The following is a 20,397-nucleotide window of genomic DNA, read 5'->3' on the forward strand; positions in this document are numbered from 1 at the left end:
CATCCAAGCACCTACAGGAAAGTTTATCCTGATGTATATACAAGTAGTTCTTCTTTAGTGGCCCCAATAGGAACCACCAACTCAGTTATTAAGTGAAGCAGTTGCTAAGCTGAAACAGCAGCTATGCTTATGATTCTATAGCTGGATGGGAAATTCTGGGAGTTGGAAGTCCAGGCCTCTTCAAGCTGCCAAGGCTGAGAAACCCTGTTCTAACTCCTGAGAACTTTAAGGGAAGAAATATGGAAGATTTCCACTCTACAGGAAATAGTGAGATGGGAGCCTGGCATCTTTTCAGTGTCTGCCACCCCTTCTAAAACATCTTCCTTGGCTCCAACTCCTTCATGTTAGAAAGGTGTTAATGCTTTCTGTATTCTGCAGAGCATTTGGTCTTGATGGCATTGGGCTGCCTTAATCAGGTAGCTTAGATTGTTGAACATTTTGACTGCACCCTTCAATTCAGTTCAACTCATGGCCAAAAGGCCTGATGTTTTATTATATTTTAATATAACCCTGTGTTTTTCAACCTCAAATTCCTGAAATTTGGGAGTTGACGTCTATACAGCACAATCAAACAGAACTCACTCCATACTGGGATGAGAAAATGGCGTTTAAAACGCCATTTAGTTGGCGCCAATGGGGTTTAGTTTAAAACAGCATTTGGTTAATTGTGGATTAAACTATATTCTGCCTATTAGCCACTCTGTGCTAATTCTGAGGACATGCTGAAGCCCAGCCCAGTAGGTCCTCCAAGAAAAAGAGTTGGTGATATATAGAGTGGCTGGAAAAAAATCAAGCAAGGATCCTTCATTATAGAATTCACTATTGCACTTTCGAAGTCCTAGAACCATGATGGCAAACCTATGGCACGCGGGCCCGAAGTAACACACGGGCCCATGTCACCTGGCACCGTGCACCGTCTGTTCTTCTTCTGGGTTTCTGGTGCACATGCATGCGCAACAGTCAGATGACCTTTTTGCATGCGGCAGTGCTGGAAACCGGAAGAACTGGTCTTCCGTTTTCCGGCGGGAGCATGTGCACTGGCCAGCTGATCAGCATGTATGCATGCGCAGCAGTAACCGGAGGACCTACTGGCTGTCTTGCATGTGCGCGCCAGAAACCAGAAGTTCATTTTCCGGCACGTGCATGCCCCCTGGGCAGCTCCTCTTCCTGGTTGCAGCCCAGACGAACGTGCGCACAAAGTGCTCCCTTTTCGGCCCTCGGTGTTCCCTTTTGGCAAAGTGCTCCCTTTTTGGCACTCACTCAGTACCAAAAATCACTATTCTAGAAGAAGCTTTCCAAATGCTGGAACTTGTAATGAACAACCCATTAACACACCACCATCTGCCTTGCCAATGGGGAAGGGATTTCTGGCAGGCCAAAGATCCAAAAGGAATATGCTGGGTGGACGGTCTTAGGCTGGACCCAATCACTGGCTTCTGTAAGCTGCAATGAAAGAACCGAGGCAGTGGTGGGTTCCGGATCCTGTTCCAAACGGTACAGGCCCAGCGTCTCCCACATGGATGCGAGTACTTGCCTGCGACGCCTCCGCAAGCCTCCGCGATGCTCCAGATGCTCGCCGGAGCGTCAGGTAGTTGCTGTACGCGCCATGCGCGTGCGAGGAAGCGGCAAAGGCTTAAAGGAGAGGTAAGGAGCTCAGGTGGGCGGGTGGGCCCTCGGGAGCACCGTACCGGAACGGTACCCGGTGCTCCAGGCAGGCTCCAGTACGCCCGTAACGGGGCGTACCGCCTGCAACCCACCACTGATCCGAGGCAAAGTAGAATAATAGAAAGAGTGGCAGGCGCCAGTCTTGCTAATATTTTCCTAGCACAGGGAGCCATCTCTCAGCAGGACTAGAAAAATTGAGGGGGGACGGGGGACACCTGCATATTTCCAAAATGGTGGCTCAGATACTGTTACTCTGATTTACCAGTCGCTAGACAATTAGACCAATAGAGAAAGGCAGGAGAATGGAGATCCGTACCAAAAACGTACAGCATCTGCCTTTGTGCAGAAGGTTCTGGGTTCTGATCTTGGCATCTCCAATTAAAGGTGGCAGGGTAGGAAATGACCCTGCTGTGCAGTGAGAGTTAAGGATACCCTTGCAGATGTTTTGATGTACAGCCCCCGCGATATCTTTCTGCTGGCCATGCTAGACAGAACTCATTTATTTATTATATCCCGCATTTATTACCATGTTTCCCCCCAAAATAAGACAGGGTCTTATTCTCTTTTGACCCCCCCCCCCGAAATAAGCGCTTGGTATTTTCGGGGAGGTCTTATTATTTTTGAGGTGCAGGAGGCGGCAAGCGTGGTCACCTTGTGGCTGCTGCTGTGTTACAATATTTTTGGGGAGGGCTTATTTTAGTGCAGGGGTGTCCAAACTTGGGAACTTTAAGACTTGTGGACTTCAACTCCCAGAATTCCCCAGCCAGCCAGGCTGGCTGGGGAATTCTGGGAGTTGAAGTCCACAAGTCTTAAAGTTCCCAAGTTTGGACACCCCTGTTTTAGTGCATACACTCAAAAGCCCGATTGGGCTTATTATCTGGGGAGGTCTTATTTTCAGGGAAACAGGGTGTTTATATAAAGAACCATTTTGATAAACAAGAGGGCAAACCTATCAAATGCTCCTTCTTCCTCCCATTTTCCCCACAACCACCACCCTGTGGGCTGAGAAAGAGTGACTGGCCCAACTGGCTTTCATGGCTACAGTTGGGCTTGAACTCATAATCTTCCGGTTTCTAACCCTAGTGCTTTAACCACTATGCCAAACTGGCTCTCTTGTGGAAATTGAAGTCCAAAACCGAAGGAGAGAACTGGATCATCTATCCCAACCATTATCAATATAAAGAACCATTACTCTGGATCAAGAACAGGTGTCTTCACATCAAGCCATGTTTTAGCCACACTTCCGGGAGACAAAGATATCTCTGGCTTTGTCCACCAGGTGGCACCAAGCCTCCATTTCCAGGTTGTGCCTCCTTTGTCACGAGTAACTTATACCAGAGTTACCCATTCTTTGGCAACTTTAAGACATGTGGATTTCAACTCCCAGAATTCCCCAGCCAGCTTGGCATGGCTGGCTGGGGAATTCTGGGAGTTGAAGTCCACACCTCTTAAAAGATGCCAAGATTGGGAACCCTTGCCTTATACTTTTGCTGCACAAATTAAAGCTGTGATCTGACTCTCATTTAGTTACTCACTTAAAACACATTCCAACCTTAAGAAAGAGATCAATAGATCAATAAATCAAACACTAGTTACCTGCTGTTTGATGTACTGCTGTGCTTTCTCCCTGTTTGGAGGCTGGACTTGTACGTCACTCTGGATTGTGCCAATAGGGGTTGGCTGAAAAAAAGGAGGAAGAAACAAGGCGAAACATTCAGAGTTTTCTAAAATGATCTCCACCAACTCAGACTTTAAAATGTGACCCATGTTAAGGGTCTTCTAGGACTGTGATGGCGAACCTATGGGATGGGTGCCAGAGGTGGCACACAGAGCCATCTCTGTGGGCATGTGCGCTGTCGCCAGCTGCTCGTCTGCTTTCCGGTGTGCATGTGCCCTGGCCAGCTGGTCTTGACAGGCACTGGAGTGCTGGAAAACGCCCCCCAAAATAGGCTGTTTTTGGAGCCATTTTCCGGGCTCTTTGTGGCTGAAAAACAGCCTAACAACACCCCTCAAAAGAGGCACGCGTGCACCAGCCAGCTGGTCTTTGAGTTTCTGGAGCTCCAGTGCGCACATGCAGGCACATTCCTGTTTGGGCACTCGGTGCCGAAAAGCTTTGGCATCATTGTTCTAGGAGAACAAATGGCTCTTCTCCCCCAGAAAAGCGAATCAAATGTCTCGAAATAGTCAGGTTATTTGTTTATTCTGCCTGCAATCTACAATCATATGATCAACAGCTAAAAGAAACAAACCTTCCAATATAGGTAGTCCTCAAATTACAACCATTTATTCGATGACCTTGCAACAGCATTGAAAAAAAGGGACTTATTGACAATTTTTCACATTTGCGACCGCTGCAGCATCCCCAAGACCAAAATATGGACACTTGGTAACTGGCATGTATTTATGACAGTGGCACTGCCTGGAGGGTCGGTGTGATCACCATTAGTCACCTTCCCAGCCTCCTGACAAGTAAAGTCAATGGGGGAAGCCAGATATGTTTGAAGACTGAACGATTCACTTAACAGCTGAAGTGATCCACTTAAGGACTGTGGCAAGAAAGCTCGTAAAAAGGGAGCAAAACTGACTTAACAATTTTCTTGCTTAGCAACAGAAATGTTGGGATCAATTGTGATTGTAAGTCAAGGACTACCTGTTAATACTGAATAACAGACCCAATATTTGCTCATTTCCTCTTAGAATAGAATAGGGTTGGAAGGGACCTTGGAGGTCTTCTAGTCCAACCCCCTGCTTAGGCAGGAAACTCTACACCACTTCAGACAAATGGTCATCCAACATCTTCTTTAAAACTTCCAGTGTTGGAGCATTCACAACTTCTGGAGGCAAGCTGTTCCACTGATTAATTGTTCTAATTGTCAGGAAATTTCTCCTCAGTTCTAAGTTGCTTCTCTCCTTGATTAGTTTCCACCCATTGCTTCTTGTTCTACCCTCAGGTGCCTTGGAGAATAGTTTGACTCCCTCTTCTTTGTGGCAACCCCTGAGATATTGGAACACTGCTATCATGTCTCCCCTAGTCCTTCTTTTCATTAAACTAGACATACCCAGTTCCTGCAACCGTTCTTCATATGTTTTAGTCTCCAGTCCCCTAATCATCTTTGTTGCTCTTCTCTGCACTCTTTCTAGAGTCTCCACATCTTTTCTACATCATGGTGACCAAAACTGGTATTAACACTTCATGTCCTCTGAGAGTGTACAGTGTACAGGTAGTCCTTGAATTACAACTAGTTGCTCAGAGACCATTCAAAGTTATCACAGACCTAACTTTGGGCTACTTACAACCCGGATTTGAAGTTCCTGCAGTCGATCCGCCCAGCAGTCACTTGACTGAACTTCGAATGCCCACCAACACAGGTGCGTCTATGGCCGTCTGCAGCATACCAAATTTACAAGACTGCATTTTGCAATAGTTTGGGCCAAATCCAGCATTTACATTATGGGCAAAAAACACCCATGGAAAATCACATAACGACCAAGGCATTCATTTAACAAGTACCCAGAATCTCTTGTCATTGAGATGGGCTGCATATAAATTTAATTAACAAAATAAAATGTAAAACTGTGGCATTCACTTAATGACTGCCACACGACCAACCCATTTTACAACTGTCACAACTTATGACCGTGATAGACAGGCTCCGCTATGGTTATAAATTGAGGACGATCTGCATAAGGTAAAGGTATAGGTTCCCCTTGCACATACAATATGTGCTAGACATTCCCGACTCTAGGGGGGGGCAGTGCTCATTTCCATTTCTAAGCCAAAGAGCCAGCACTGTCCGAAGACGTCTCCGTGGTCATGTGCCCGGCATGACTAAATGCCAAAGGCACATGTAACGCTGCTACCTTCCCACCAAAGGTGGTCCCTAGTTTTCTACTTGCATTTTTACGTGCTTTCAAACTGCTAGGTTGGCAGAAGCTGGGACAAGTAACGGAAGCTCACTCCGTTACGAGACGCTAGGGATTCGAACTGCCAAACTGCCGACCTTTCTGATCGACAAGCTCAGCATTTTAGCCACTGAGCCACTGCGTCAGCTATTCATAATTGAGACTTTGCAAGAAGGAGCAGGTTTCTTACATTTTAAAGGAAAAGATCAACTTTGGCCATCAAGAAGCTATTCTTACTTTCCAGATCATAATATGGTTCTTAAGAAGTGTTGTAACAATCCACATAATGTTTGCCACCTTTCTTGACAGCATTTGGGTGATGGATTTTTTGGTGTGCTTACAAATGTGAGTTCCCCAACATTTCTGGCTGAAATGTTACCACATTTCACATACCACTCACACAACTGGAGCACGCCCATGTTCGCCACTGCTTGCACAAGTGGGGATGTGTGCACATGTGCTCACACGGCACTTTGGGACCCGGTTCCAAATGGCTCAAGCCCAGTAGTGGGCTGTGGCCTGCAAGTTGGGGAGCCCCGTCATAGCACCTCAGTTCACTTCCTGAACAAAAAGGCTGTGTGTGTGTGTGTGTGTGTGTGTGTGTGTGTGTCTGTATTTTTCTCCACCCTGGCTGCTACTTACTAAAGGTTTCCCAGCCCAGTCATATTCATAATCAAAGACGTAGCCATTCCGGTCAAACAGGTCAGTGAAAAGTTTCCGTAGATAGTCATAATCTGGCTTTTCAAAGAAGTCCAGACGTCGCACGTAGCGGAGGTATGTGGCCATCTCCTCTGCAAAAGAAAAGGGCACATCGGCTGTTTAAAACTCAAACAAGGAGGGAAAATGCAGATGTGAAGCTCAATAAAATGAAGATGGCGGCAACTATGGAGATAGATAGGAGCTAAAATTATGCTTCTTCATTGTGGAAGTCACCAACTGGAGGTGTTGTGGCCCGCCAGTGGCCAATGGAACTGGCAGCTGATTTGGACAGTGAGGAGGTTGGGGAGGAACATGGGCCAGTCCTGGAGTCTGGGGAAGGCTCTGATGAGGGCTCTGCGTCAGAGTCAGAGAGGGGGCCAGAGCCGTCAGCTGCCTTCAGAGTCGGACATCAGTGAGGCAGACGAACAGCTGGAGCCTGTTCCCAGTGGACGCATGCGCAGAGCTGCCAGACAAAGGGAACAGCTAAAGAACAGGGGTCGACTTGGGAGTAAGGCCACAATTGGACACTGAATGGCCCCTCCCAGAGGAAATAAAAGAGGAGCGAAAGGGAAGTGGAGTTTGCAGGAGACAATTAGTTCGCTCAATTTGTTCGTGACTCTCTGAGACACCTTGCCAAGTTTTGCAGATATTGAGCTGTCAGTTCTCCAAGCCAGATAAGGTCTGTGACTGTAAATCATCCCTTGAAAGACTTTGCTGGATGTGAATGAGCAGAAGTCACAGTCAATTAATAAAAGGGGTTTTTGTTGGGACAAGTAGTTTACTTCGTGCTCTTGGGAAGCCTCAGTCAGAACTGGAGGCACAAATGATGGTGCTGAGAATGGTTTGGATTCTACAAAAATAGATTACATATAGTCCTCAACCTATGACCTCAATTGAGTTTAAACTCTGTCGCTAAGCAAGACTGTTAAGTTTCGCTCCATTTTACGACCTTTCGTGCCACAGTTCTTAAGTTAAATCCCTGCAGTTGTTAAGTTAGTAACCTGGTTGTTAAGTGAACCTGGCTTTCCGATTGATTTTGCTTGCCAGGAGGTCGCAAAAAAAAATCACATGACCCTGGGACAGTGCAACCGTCATAAATACATGCCAGTTGCCGAGCGTCCAAATTTTGATCATCTGACCGTGGATATATTGCAACAGTCGTAAGTGTGAAAAACGATCATAAATCACCTTTTTCACTGCCACTGTAACTTCACTCATTAAACAAATGGTTGTAACCAGTGGTGGGATTCCAAATCTTTTCCTAGCGGTTCTATGAGAATGCGCTTCATGCGCGCACGCAACATTCAAAAGACCACCCTCGGAGTTAGCGCTGGTGAGCTGAGCTGTTGTTTAGGTCAGCTGAGGTGCGGCAATCCACTCTGCCGTGCGAATCAGCTGAGGAAAAAAACAAGGGAATATAGGACAGGGAGGGGCGGGAGGGAGGGGTGGGAGGGAGGGACCAGCCAGAGGTGGTGTTTGCCGGTTCTCCGAACTACTCAAAAGTTCCACTACTGGTACGCCAGAACTAGTCCGAGCCGGCTGAATGCCACCTCTAGTTGTAACTCAAGGCCTACCTCTACATTATCCACCTCTGGTTGTAACTCAAGGCCTACCTCTACATTATCCTCACAAAGGATTCCCAGGAAGAGATGGGATACCTCTTACAAAACAGGAAAGGAGATTTGGGCAAGGAGCTTTACCAATCTCATCAGGAGGGCAGTCAACTAGAACAAAAGAGGGAAGGTGGCAAAACTCAGAAATATGCAATCATGCCCAAGGAAGCTGGAAGACCATGAGGTCAGGATGGGGACTCAGTTTTGCAGGACATTGCAACAGATATGCCAGTGGGTGGTACCCAAAACTTCAGGTGCTTCTATTGTACAGTATTTGGGAGAGGAAAAAAATGGAGCAGTAGAGATGTGGACTCAGGAAATCAAATTCAATGGTGCAGGTATTACTGAAACTTGGTGGGATGATATTTATGATTGGCACACAATCCTGGAAAGTCACAATTGATTCCAAAGGAGCAGACCCAAGGGGGGGGAAGGGGGGGAGTGTTGTAGAGGAATCAGAGAATGGAATTCCTGCTAAAAAGTATCTTGGTTAGAATGCTGTAAAAGGAGCAACATATAAAGTCTTGGAATCACTGCGATAATCTATTATAGACCAATTGGACAGGCAGAAGATACAGATGAGATCTTTCAGCATCAATATTTTTCAAAAAGGCATGCAATCATTCATGATGATCCTTCTGGGAATCTAACTTTGCCAAGAGTCAAGAGGTCTAAACAAAGTCTTGCCCTCTCTTATCGCCAGCTTTATTTGTCGAAAGAGAGAAGAACGAACAAGGCAGACTTAATTCTCATTTAATCCTGAATCTAATCCTCACCAACAAAAAGGAATTAGTTGAAGAATTTAAGGTGATTGGTACCTTGGGGGAAAAGGATCATGTTATCCTTGAATTTTTGATATCTTCTGGAGGAGGAGGAGGAGGAGGAGGAGGAGGAGGAGGAGGAGGAGGAGGAGGAGGAGGAGGAGGAACAACTGAGCAGAGTCAAACCTCCCTATCAGGCTTCAGAAGAGCTGAACTGATCACTTCTAGGGAAAGTGGGTCAGATCCAAAGATTATAAATCCTGAAGGAAGAAAGTATCCAAGAAGGACAAAGGACAAGAAAAATTCTACTAAATGAAATGATTTGATGGTGTTGACACTTAGCGAAAAGATTTTACCCAGGAGGGTATGTCTCCAACCTGGTCTTCCAGATTTTCCAACAGTGCATCCATCACTGCTATAATTGAGACATCCATCTTGTTGCTGCCCAACCTCTTCTCTTTCTTCCCAACTATCTCCAGAGAATTAGGCCTTCGTATGACGTGTCCAAGATGACAATTTGGGCCTGATCTTTTGTGCGATTGACAACTCTAGGTTGACGATCCATTTGTTTGTTTTCTTGGCTATGAAATGAGATGCTGAACAAACAAGCCCCCCACCACAAAGAAAGACAAGAGAAGTGGACAGATGCAGTGTTCTCTAAAACGCTAAAAAAAAAAAAAGGGGGGGGGGGAAAGGACATAAATAAGAAATAAAAAGTGAAAACAATCCAAGAGTACGAAGAGAAGCTAAAAATGGGCTGAGTGTTGCGAGATACAAAAAACACCCCAAATGTCTTGGAATATGTTATTAAAAAAGGAGGCCCCAAAAGAGTAAAAGTCTGTTGTGAGGAGAAAGTGATGAGGTGATGTTGTGCTTTGGTGAGAAGGCCGGACTTCACAAATGAAGGGATAACGTTGCAGGATCAAACTTGGGTCGGTCACCGGGACAAGGGGTTTAATCTTTCGAGCTTTCGGATTCATGCTGGAGCTAATCCTCCGGGAACTTCTGTGGCATCAGAATGTGTGCTTTGGGCTATTCTATGTGTAGCATTTATGTGGTGCCTGGTTGTGTGTGGCTTCTTTTTTTTTTAAGGCAGAATTTTTTACCTCCTATTTTGCTATTGTCTTTTTCCAAAAGACAAATGGAGCCCTAGCTGACCCTATTGGGGCGGGGTGGGGGAGTAAGGAACTGAAGCTTAGGACAGGCAAAGAAGGGATAAGAATTCAAATTTAGTGAACATGATCACATTTTCAGTCAGTTTTGAGAATTCCTGGAAGACTGATGAGGCCTCATAAGATTGGAAGAGGCGGCAAAATCACCTCCATCTTTGAAAAGGAGAAAGGAAGAAACTACAGAACTGGCAGTCAAGCTATTCTCCAAAGCACCTGAAGGTAGGAGAAGAAGCAATGGGTGGAAACTAATGAAGGAGAGAAGCAACTTAGAACTAAGGAGAAATTCCCTGACAGTTAGAACAATTAATCAGCGGAACAATTTGCCTCCATAAGTTGTGAATGCTCCAACACTGGAAGTTTTAAAGAAGATGTTGGATAATAATTTGTCTGAAGTGGTGTAGGGTTTCCTGCCTAAACAGGGGGTTGGACTAGAAGACCTCCAAGGTCCCTTCCGACTTTGTTATTCTGTAAGCTTGATATCTACTGTGGGTTAAGAGCTTCAAATAAATTTTCAAGCTGTACATCGGGAGCACCTGCATAGCCTTGTTACAGTTTAACAGGAAGCAACCTGGATTTTTTTTCCACAAACAATTCATGTCACGCTACCTTATGGACTTTGTTCACAGAATTTTTAGTTTAATAGATGAAGGGACTGCCACAGGCATACTGCAGCTCAGCAAAGACTCTGACAGAATGTTTCAGAATATTTGTCTTCACAAAAGGTGATATATGGGAAAGTACCAATGTTTAGATGGGCTCACAGTTAAGGGAAACATTGAGTGGAATGTCACAGGCCTCGGTCCTGGAGCGGTGCCATTGAACGTTTTTATCAATGGAATTGAGGGGGCACTTATAAAGTTTACAGAAAGCACAAACGTGGAAGATTCCATATAACCGAGACCCCACAGGTGGCACGTGGAAGCGTTTCTGAGGGCACACAAGGCGTTGCCCTGTCAGCTCCAGCACGCAATGTGAGCGCTGGCCAGCTGATTTCGGCCTTGATTTTCAGCCATTTTTCGCTCTCGGGAGGCTTCCCTGAATCCTCCTGAAGCCACCAGAGGGAGAAAAATGGCCCAACGGGCAACACGGAAGTCCATTCCCAAACTTCCAGTTTGCGCGTTGGGCTGTTTTTCACCCTCCCCAGGCTCCTAGAAAGCCCCTGGAGCCTGGGGTGGGCAAAAAGTGGACCTACTGGGCCCACCGGAAGTCAGAAACTGGGCCTCGGGGGTGGGGTGTTTTCACCCTCCCCAGGCTCCAAGAAAACCATGTGCGAATGGTTGAGGCAGCAGGGGTGGTGGGGTGGGGGTGTCACACGTGCATGCAAAGGGAGTACGGTGCAGAGGGGGAGATTAAATCATGGGGTGGGCACACAAGCACACGCGATAGCACGCACACACATGATTTTGACACCCGAGGCGAAAAAGGTTCACCATCACTGACCTAGACCGGGGGTCTCCAATTTTGGCAACTTTAAGCCTGGAGGACTTCAATTCCCAGAATTCCCCAGCCAGCAAAGAAGAGCCTAATGCTGGGAACGATTGAGGGCAAAAGAAGAAGGGGACGGCAGAGAATGAGGTGGTTGGATGGAGTCCCCGAAGCAGTCGGAGTGAGCTTGAATGGACTCCAGAGGATGGTAGAAGACAGGAAGCCTGGAGGAACATTTTCCATGGGGTCACGATGGGTCAGACACGACTTCGCAACTAACAACAACAAGCCACTCAAGAATCACCTGAATCGTGAGATGGGCAGCAAATGAACTTGAAAATAAAAGAAGTGAGGCCTAAGTATAAGATGGGAGCACAACTATTTTGGCCATAATACATGTAAAAGGAATCTAGGTGTCCTTATCAAGCACAGTTAAACATAAGCCAGCAGTGTGATGCAGCTGCTAAAAAGGCGAAGTCTACCTCAGGGAACAGCTGTTGTATTGGGAGTTTCTAGTCATCTATCAAACCTTAGGTTTCCATTGCTTAGGTAGTCAAAATAGTCCCCATCCACACCCAAACCAGGAGGACTTACCAGGATAAACCACCAAGTGCTTAGTAATGCAAAACATTTTAGATACGCAACGAAAGAGCCCAAACAGGACTGTGCATGTTTAGCAACACAGAAAGTCTGCTGACCATTATTTAAAAGTATGGACGAGAAAACCAAGCAGAGCGGAATGGAAGAGAGCAGCTTTCCCCAACTCCCAGAATATTTTAGAAGATGTAATCCAAGAGATGGGTTGCATATACATTTAATTTTTTTAAAAAAAAAACCCGAATAATCAGGCAGAATGGTGAGCAAAGACACTCTACAGCACAACAGAGGTAACCGGAAATTTTGAGTAGTTCGGAGAAACGGCAAATACCACCTCTGGTGGGTCCCAACCTCCTGCCCCCATCGTTCACTGCCCTATATTCCCTTGTTTTTTAGCTCAGCTGATTCGCGCTAAAAAACAGCTCAGGTCACCAACGCTGACCCTGAGGGTGGTCTTTTGGAGTGCTGCGTGTGTGCGCGAAGCACACTCTCACAGAACCGGTAGGAAAAAATTTGGAATCCCACCACTGAGCGCAACCCTTGACTGTAAACCGAGCTTAACCTAACCCTTCTCCTTTGATACAAACTGCCTCCTCTTTTTCGAATGATCTAAATCTGTCTTCTTGGCAGTGAAACCAGATACTGTCTCTGCGTTGCCGGTGATTCTTACCGGGGAAGCTTTCACACAGCACTTCAACGGGTGTGGCTCTCTTGGTATCGCCAATCTTCTGGTACCGCTCTTTCAGGGTGTCCGCCTAAGAAGAGAAAGCCAGGGTGGGAAGAAGGAGAAGAGAGAGAGAGAGGGGTCAGGTCAGGCTGCAGAAGGGAAAAGGTGCCAAGAAAAACACAACTGCGCCACAAGACATCGGATAAATTGCGAGGATTGCACAAAACGTGCACCAGGTATTTATTTTGCCAAGGTGGACTAATAACAACAAAAACATATTACTGCAATTACGTGCTTTTACTGAGGTGTGTGCAGATCAGGAAAAAAAACACTGTACTGTAATTACAAAACCCCATCCCATCCAGTTAATTCACAATTTAGAAACCAAACCAGTAAACAGATTTTAATAGCCAAGGCAAATGAACAGACAGCATCCAAACATGGGTTTTAAAATACCTCGCAGTGCAACCAAGCAACTATAAATTCATCATTCAAACAAGGCAGGGCTTAATCTAGGAACTGTCAACTAAGGATAAAAGGGTGGATTGACCAAGCACTAATTCGTTTCTCAGATAAAAAAGGTCTTAAGCCCAGTGGTGGGCTGCTGTCATAATGGACCAGTTCTGGTGAACCGGTAGCGCCAACGATTAGTTGGCCCCGCCCATCCACCCCCACCCTATCCTGTCCTATATTTCCTTCTTTCTGGCTCAGCTGATTCAGTGTAGCACAGCTGATTTCTGCGGCTCTGCTGTTCTACTTACCGAGGCTGTCTTAGAAGATAAGCAGCTGAGCTTCAAGTTACTGTATTTTGAACACTGTGTGCAAGAATGTTAGGCATGCTTTGCGTCCGCAATCAGAAAACCAGTTGTTAAACTGCTTGCAGCCCACCACTGCTTGGGTCCCTTTTAACGACTGTCAAACTTCCACAAGGAGAAGGGAAGGAATTCCAGAGCCACAGGGCTGGGTCTCTGAAAACCAGGAAGTTGGAGACTGAAATCCTGAACCATGGAATGAGAACTCATCAGAGGAGTGTAAGGAATAAATAGGATTGTAGAGAGAAATAAGGCCAAAGTTTGAGATATTTGTGAACAAAGCTCTCTAAACAACTGCTTGGGAGGGGTCTGTCCTGCCTGTTCTGACCTAGGCTTCCCCAGCAGCACGAAGCCGAGTCCTTGTCCCGATAAAACCCTTTTATTTAATTTACAGTGAATTCCTCTCCAGCAACGTTCTGGCCCATAGTGTCTCAAGATAGTTCACAATTACCAACCTTTATCAGGCTTGGAGTATGGCCAGACCGATATCTTTCAGACGCCGCAATACTTAGCACGAATGCAGGGATGAACTAATTGTCTCCTGCAAACACCCCTCCTCTTTCACTCCTCTATTACGCCCTATGGGAGGGCCATTCTTCGTCCACCTGTGGCCTTACTCCCAAGTCGACCCTTGTTCCTTAGCTGTTTCCTTCACCTGGCAACTCTGTGCATTCGCACGCTGGGAACAGGCTCCAGCTGTTTGTCTGCCTCACTGACGACTGACTCCAAAGGCAGCTGATAACTGTCAGACGGCTCTGGCCCTCTCTCTGCCTCCGACATAAAGCCCTCATCAGTGCCTTCCCCAGACTCCAGGGCTGTCCCATGTTCCTCTCCACTCTCCTCACTGCCCAAATCTGCTGGCCACTGGCAGGCCACAACACTGCCTGGAGAAGAGCTATGTGATGTAACAAGATAGGGGAGAGGGAGCGGTTGATAAACCCAATAAATAAATAAATAAAATAAAATATGAGAGGAGTGAGGAAGGACCAGCTCTGGAAGGAACAGAGAGAGGAATTGGAAACATCTTCCTGACAATTGTAATTCAGATAGTCCTCAACTTACAACTGGTTATTTAGTGACCATTTGACATTGTAATCCATCTGAGAAAGAGGTTTACCATTCGAAACTGTAGGTCTGACCATTAAGCCCCTGCATGGTTATGTGAATGTACTTCAGGTACTCACCAATATGGTCATACATGACCATGTGCTTCCACTTTCCAGCAAAACCGTGCCCCTAGTTCATTACTGTGGTGTTTGCTTAACGACTGCAATGCTCACACTTATAACCATCACAAAACATGTCATAAAATTGGGTTGGTTGTGTAACTGCCCCATTTGATGACTGCTATGACTGTAATTTGCAGGGTTCATGATGGTTATAAGTTGAGGACTATCTGTACTTACGGGACGCAACTAAGGTCACTCTCTCCTCGCGGGAATTCCTGGATTCAACAAATGAAAACTAGCAATTCTTGCTGTAAGAGCAATATACAGGCACAAAGTGAGATGGTCATCAATCAAGGTGATGAGCTGGAAGTGGAAGACACTGGGGTGATTCAGGAACTCTAGAGACATAAATTAGGGAGATAGTGCAATGTACAAGTCCCAAAGGTGCTTTTTCAAGAGGCAACTGGACTTTCCGGATTATTATTTTTTTACTTCAGAGCTGAAGAAGCTTCTTGGATAAGAGGCGAAACATCTTCAAAGAAAAACCAGAAAGTCCAAAAAAGCAGGTTTGGGACAACCATGACCTGGATGACTCAGAATCTCCATAGACATTTACAATATACGAAGTTACAGTCTTCACTGTTCTCTGTTCTGCAGGTGTCTTAATGTTGTGGGTGATATCAAGCCAGCTGGACAAGTAACATTTTCACCTGATTTCAGCATATGGACCCACCTAACATAAGCAAATCTTGGGCCAGTTCCACAACTACACCACAAGGAGAAAATAATCCTGGAGATTATTACTAGAAAGAGTGCAGAGAAGAACAACGAAGGTGATTAGGGGACTGGAGGCTAAAACATATGAGGAACGGTTGCAGGAACTGGGTATGTCTAGTTTAATAGAAAGAAGGACTAGGGGAGACATGATAGCAGTGTTCCAATATCTCAGGGGTTGCCACAAAGAAGAGGGAGTCAAACTATTCTCCAAGGCACCTGAGGGTAGGAGAAGAAGCAATGGGTGGAAACTAATCAAGGAGAGAAGCAACTTAGAACTGAGGAGAAATTTCCGGACAGTTAGTATAATTAATCAGTGGAACAACTGGCCTCCAGAAGTTGTGAACGCTCCAACACTGGAAGTTTTAAAGAAGTTATTGGATTCAACAAATGCCTAATTTGTCTGAAGTGGTGTAGGGATTGTTGTCTAGGCAGGGGGTTGGACTAAGACTTCCAAGGTCCCTTCCAACTCTGTTATTCTATTCTATTCTATTCTATTCTATTCTATTCTATTCTATTATTCTATTCTAATCAAAGGAGTAGTGTTTTAACATCCTCTGCTCCTTCTTTACAAAGGGAATCATAAATATGTCCATGTTCCTAGCTTACAAGACACTACTCAAGTTAAGATGGAAAATATACTGAAGAACTTGAATATAAATCGAGAGCAAACCCCACTCCCTACTAGCACTAATGATGTTACTTAGTTGGGTAATGAAATGTCTGCAAGAAAACAACCAAGCACAGAAAGCAAGAAGGACCCCGCATATTGAAGAACGCAATAGTCAGAGGGTAAATCCATACAGCAGCAAAAGGGAAAACATGCAAATGCTTAAATTCGGTTCATTTAAATTTGTTTCATTTTTCCAGAGATAGGACTCACCTTGAGGCCTTGCCAGGGCAGACTCCCCCGGAGGAAGTACATGAACATGTGACCAAGGGCTTCCAGGTCATCTCTTCGGCTTTGTTCTACACAGAAGATGACAAAAAAATCTGAATGAATCCAGAGCATTCTTTCAATTACATTGCTTTTTTAAAAAATGCTTCTGATTGGATCTGCATACTGCAAATCATTGCAAGGTGGGAAATGATTTGATTGGTTTAGTGTACTCTGTGAACCCAGAATTTGAATGGAGAGCCTGATGTAAACCCAGCTAAGATACCTAATATAGTAGACCCCACATGGCTTGATTTTGTCTCACTCCCATAATATAATAGCATAATAGCACATAATAGCAATAGCGCTTAGACTTATATACTGCTTCATAGTGCTTTTACAGTCCTCTCTAAGCGGTTTACAGAGTCAGCCTCTTGCCCCCAACAATCTGGGTCCTCATTTTACCCACCTCAGAAGAATGGACGGCTGAGTCAACCTTGAGCCTAGCAAGATTTGAACTGCTGAACTGCAGCTAGCAGTCAGCTGAAGCAGCCTGCAGTACTGCACTCTAACCACTGCGCCACCTCGGCTCTTAATAATCATCATCAGGATAAAGAAATGAAGTATAAACAGGCATTGTATCTTTGTCATCTATGAAAGAATCCATCCAGATACCTGTTTCTGACAGTAGGTGATAAAACAATTCAAGGAAATCTCCCCCCCCCTCAAATAAGGTTTATTCAACAATTCAGCAAGTCTTTAGCTATACAATTCAGAGACTGCCCTGACCTCTGGGGGTTCCACAGCCATGACAGCAAATAGCCTAAAGTATGTTTACACAACAGAGATATATTATGGTTTGGTTATATTTTTGCTTACTGTGTGACCGTAGATAACTGGAAGTTATTCAATGAACCATGAATAAAGAACTCGATGTTTAGGATGTCAGTGTGAGACCTCATTGCACACTTTGCAACACCGAGTCTTGTAAAGTCTGTATTGTATCCAGCAGAGACTTTGCACCAGTCATAAATATTTCTACTTAGGCTGGGCAGAGCACTTCAACCGTAACACTAATACCCTCTGTGATCTCCTTGGAACTGCTGTCTGAGGTTCCCTTAAAGCAGGTGCAAAACTGCAGGGACAGTAGCACTTATACAACAGTTCCACAGAAATTTTGAATCAACCTTCGATCAGTTTCCCAGAGAAAACCATCTCCAAAAACATTGCCCCCCCAAAATAACAGGGCTGGTCCAGACAGTCGCCATGAATTCACAGTGATCAGAGGGACTCATTTTGGTAAAATGAGATTTATGAGAACTCCCCTTCCCCATGGACACCCATCCTCCATCCCCACTCTCCCCTTTCCTGGAAGTATGTCAGGAAGTGCCCTTTCTTCACCTTTCCCCAGGTGTGTATTGATGCTCATGTACCGCGCCGTCCCTGTTAGACTCTTGTGCTCTCGGTAGGGGATATGCTTTTTGGTCTCTGGGTCAATGTACTCTTTGGCCAGGCCAAAGTCAATTATGTGGATGGTGTGCTGGCGCTTGCTTCCGGGCCTTCCCACCAGGAAGTTTTCTGGCTTTACGTCTCTGTAGATCAAGCTTTTGGTGTGAACGTACTCCATCCGTGTAATCTGGGCCGGAAGAGAAGGCAGGGAAGGGAGACATTAAGGTTCCAAGTAATACACCCATAGCAAACAGAACTCTAAGGTAAGCGGGGTCCTCAAAGAACAAGTTTATTGGATATATCATATTGGCACCAATGGTGAAAACATTTAATTAGGTGAAAGGTACCTAAAGGTTTCCGCGGTTTTCACCTAATTAAATGTTTTCCCCCTTTCCCCAAAAATCAATCACATGGTCCAATCAAGTCTGGTTCCTTAGAAACTTCACTCCTACTCTCTTCAGCCACCTGTGGGAATGACCTTGGTTCTCAGGGGAAAATATTTTGTTTTGGCTACAAAACCCCAGCTTATCTCTATTCCCCCCCCCCCATCCCTCATCGCCATTGTGGCAACACTGAAGCCTCCAACATGACCTCAGTCAGGCCAGCTTCAGAGTTGACAGGAAATTCTGATCAGACTGTGGTAAAAGCTCGACCAAAACATCCCACATCCTAAGTTCTCTTGCCCAGAATTTTTAATAGTAAGATAATGTTTGTTCAGTCTGGTAAATCAACCCTCAAAAATTAATGCTCTGTAATTTTTTGAAATTAACCTTTCTGCAAGCTCAATAAGGAAACAAAGGCACTCTGCGGGTTAAAAAGGAAATTCCCTTCCACTGTGCTTTTGTGCTGATTGGCAGGAAAGGAGTTTTGTACACAGCACATCAATCAAGGAAGAATAATGAAGGAAGAATTGAGCAACCTGCTGCCTTGACAGCTGCTCCTTAACTCAGAGAATTCCGGGTTGCTGGAATACGTTAACTGAGCGGGAGAGGTTTTGGACTGGATCTAAGTCTGGAGGGTTGCGTGACAATAGTAGCAATGAATGCAAGTCTCTACAGAATGGATGCTCACCAATTGGATGGCAATCATAAGAACGGTCTTGAGAGTGAATGTCCGGTCACACAAGTCAAAGAGGTCTTCTAGGCTTGGGCCCAACAGCTCCAAGACCATGGCGTTGTACTTTCCACATGGCCCAAAGTAGTAGACCTGAGGGATTCCTTCTGCCAAGGGTGGAAAAGAAAGTGGTGTAGTTGGACAAGGTAAATATGGTTCTACGGCTTATTTCTACACCAGGGGTGTCCAATTTTGGCAACTTTAAGTCTTGTGGGCTTCAACTCTCAGAACTCTGGGAATTGAAGTCCGCACAACTTAAAAGTTGTCTTAGTTGAGAAACACTGGGCTAGAAGAACATGTCCAGTACCTTGAACATAAGCATTCTGCAGGTCAACACAGATTAATCCTTGGGGAGAGAAAAATAAAAAAAAATTCTGTAAACATGCACCCAGCTTTTCCTTTGAATTGCATTTTAAATAGATGAAATTAAAAAAAAAAAAACTATTATTCACAATTCGTTAGTAGAGTCCACAGAAATTTTAAAAAGGCAACACAGATCAGGACTGTTTAAACACCTGCAGCAGGATCAATACACAAATAAAAATGTACGGTTACAGAGGTGAGAGTTTAATCAAAGCCTAAGGGGAGGGAGGGGAAAAGAGCTTCAGAAGTTCGAACGATTAGGATAGTGGGGATAAGAAAGAGGTTAATAACAATGTTATCAGCCAAGTTTATTAAGAAAGCGTGTTCCAAGAATTAAGCTTCTTGCAAACACTTTCTAAAACTCTGTACTCACGAGGACAAGGAAACTGAAATAAACTTTTATTTATTTATTTATTTATTTAATTATATTTCTAGACCGCCCCCTCTCCCCGGAGGGACTCGGGGCGGTGTACAGGTATAAATTTAAAAAACCCATCCAAACAATAATATACATCGTTAAAATTAAATTAAATAACCCCTGTACAATTTATAAAAATTAAAACTAGCCCATAAAACCAATCGTAACATTTAAAAACCAAAACTGAGGTGGGAAGGCTGGAATTAGGCCAGGCCGGCTAGCTGGAACAGGTGGGTTTTGAGTTTCTGACGGAAGGAGCGGAGATCAGTAGTCATTCTAATGTCAGGGGGAAGGTCATTCCAGAGGGTCGGGCCCATCACAGAGAAGGCTCTTCCCCTAGGTGTCGCCCGCTGGCACAGCCTAGTGGACGGCACCCAGAGGAGTCCCTCTGTGTGTGAGCGGATAGGCCGAAGGGATGTATGGGGCAGGATACGATCCCGCAAATAACTAGGTCCTGTGCCATGGATCGCCTTGAAAATGATGGTCAACACCTTGAAACGCACCCGAAAAGTCACAGGCAGCCAGTGTAGCCCGCGCAGGAGAGGTGTTATGTGGGAGTAGCTAAAGACTCCCGAAATTGCCCGCGCAGCCACATTCTGAACCAGCTGCAGCCTTCGGGTGCATCTCAAGGGGAGCCCCATGTAGAGAGCGTTGCAGTAGTCTAGCTGGGACGTCACAAGCACATGAGTGACTGTGCGAAGGGCGCTCCGGTCTAATAGGGGACGCAATTGGCGCACCAGGCGAACCTGGTGGAACGCCCCCCTGGCCACAGCTGTCACATGGTCGTCCATGGACAGCCGGGCATCCAGAAGGACGCCCAAATTGCGCACCCAATCCACGGGGGCCAGATGTTCGCCCCCAATGGCCAGTGATGGAATAAACTGGTTGAACCATGGCGCCGGTAGCCACAGTCACTCAGT

General features: G+C 45.5%; 1 protein-coding gene across 3 annotated transcripts in view; it reads right to left on the minus strand.

Moving 5' to 3' along the window:
• The window catches only part of CSNK1G2 (casein kinase 1 gamma 2), a 133,154-nt gene that overhangs the window by 16,579 nt on the left and 96,178 nt on the right, over positions 1-20,397 (minus strand). For all 3 annotated transcript variants that reach the window (XM_081959701.1, XM_081959702.1, XM_081959703.1), the window contains exons 5-10: positions 18,655-18,803; positions 17,536-17,770; positions 16,141-16,226; positions 12,506-12,590; positions 6,211-6,359; positions 3,262-3,345 (exon numbers count right to left, since the gene is read on the minus strand). In XM_081959701.1, coding sequence (XP_081815827.1) covers positions 3,262-3,345; positions 6,211-6,359; positions 12,506-12,590; positions 16,141-16,226; positions 17,536-17,770; positions 18,655-18,803 — 788 coding nt within the window. The remainder of the gene's footprint in view (positions 1-3,261; positions 3,346-6,210; positions 6,360-12,505; positions 12,591-16,140; positions 16,227-17,535; positions 17,771-18,654; positions 18,804-20,397) is intronic.

Source organism: Natrix helvetica, assembly GCF_964273705.1.
Source record: "Natrix helvetica genome assembly, chromosome: 1".
In the NCBI taxonomy this organism is placed as follows: domain Eukaryota; kingdom Metazoa; phylum Chordata; class Lepidosauria; order Squamata; family Natricidae; genus Natrix; species Natrix helvetica.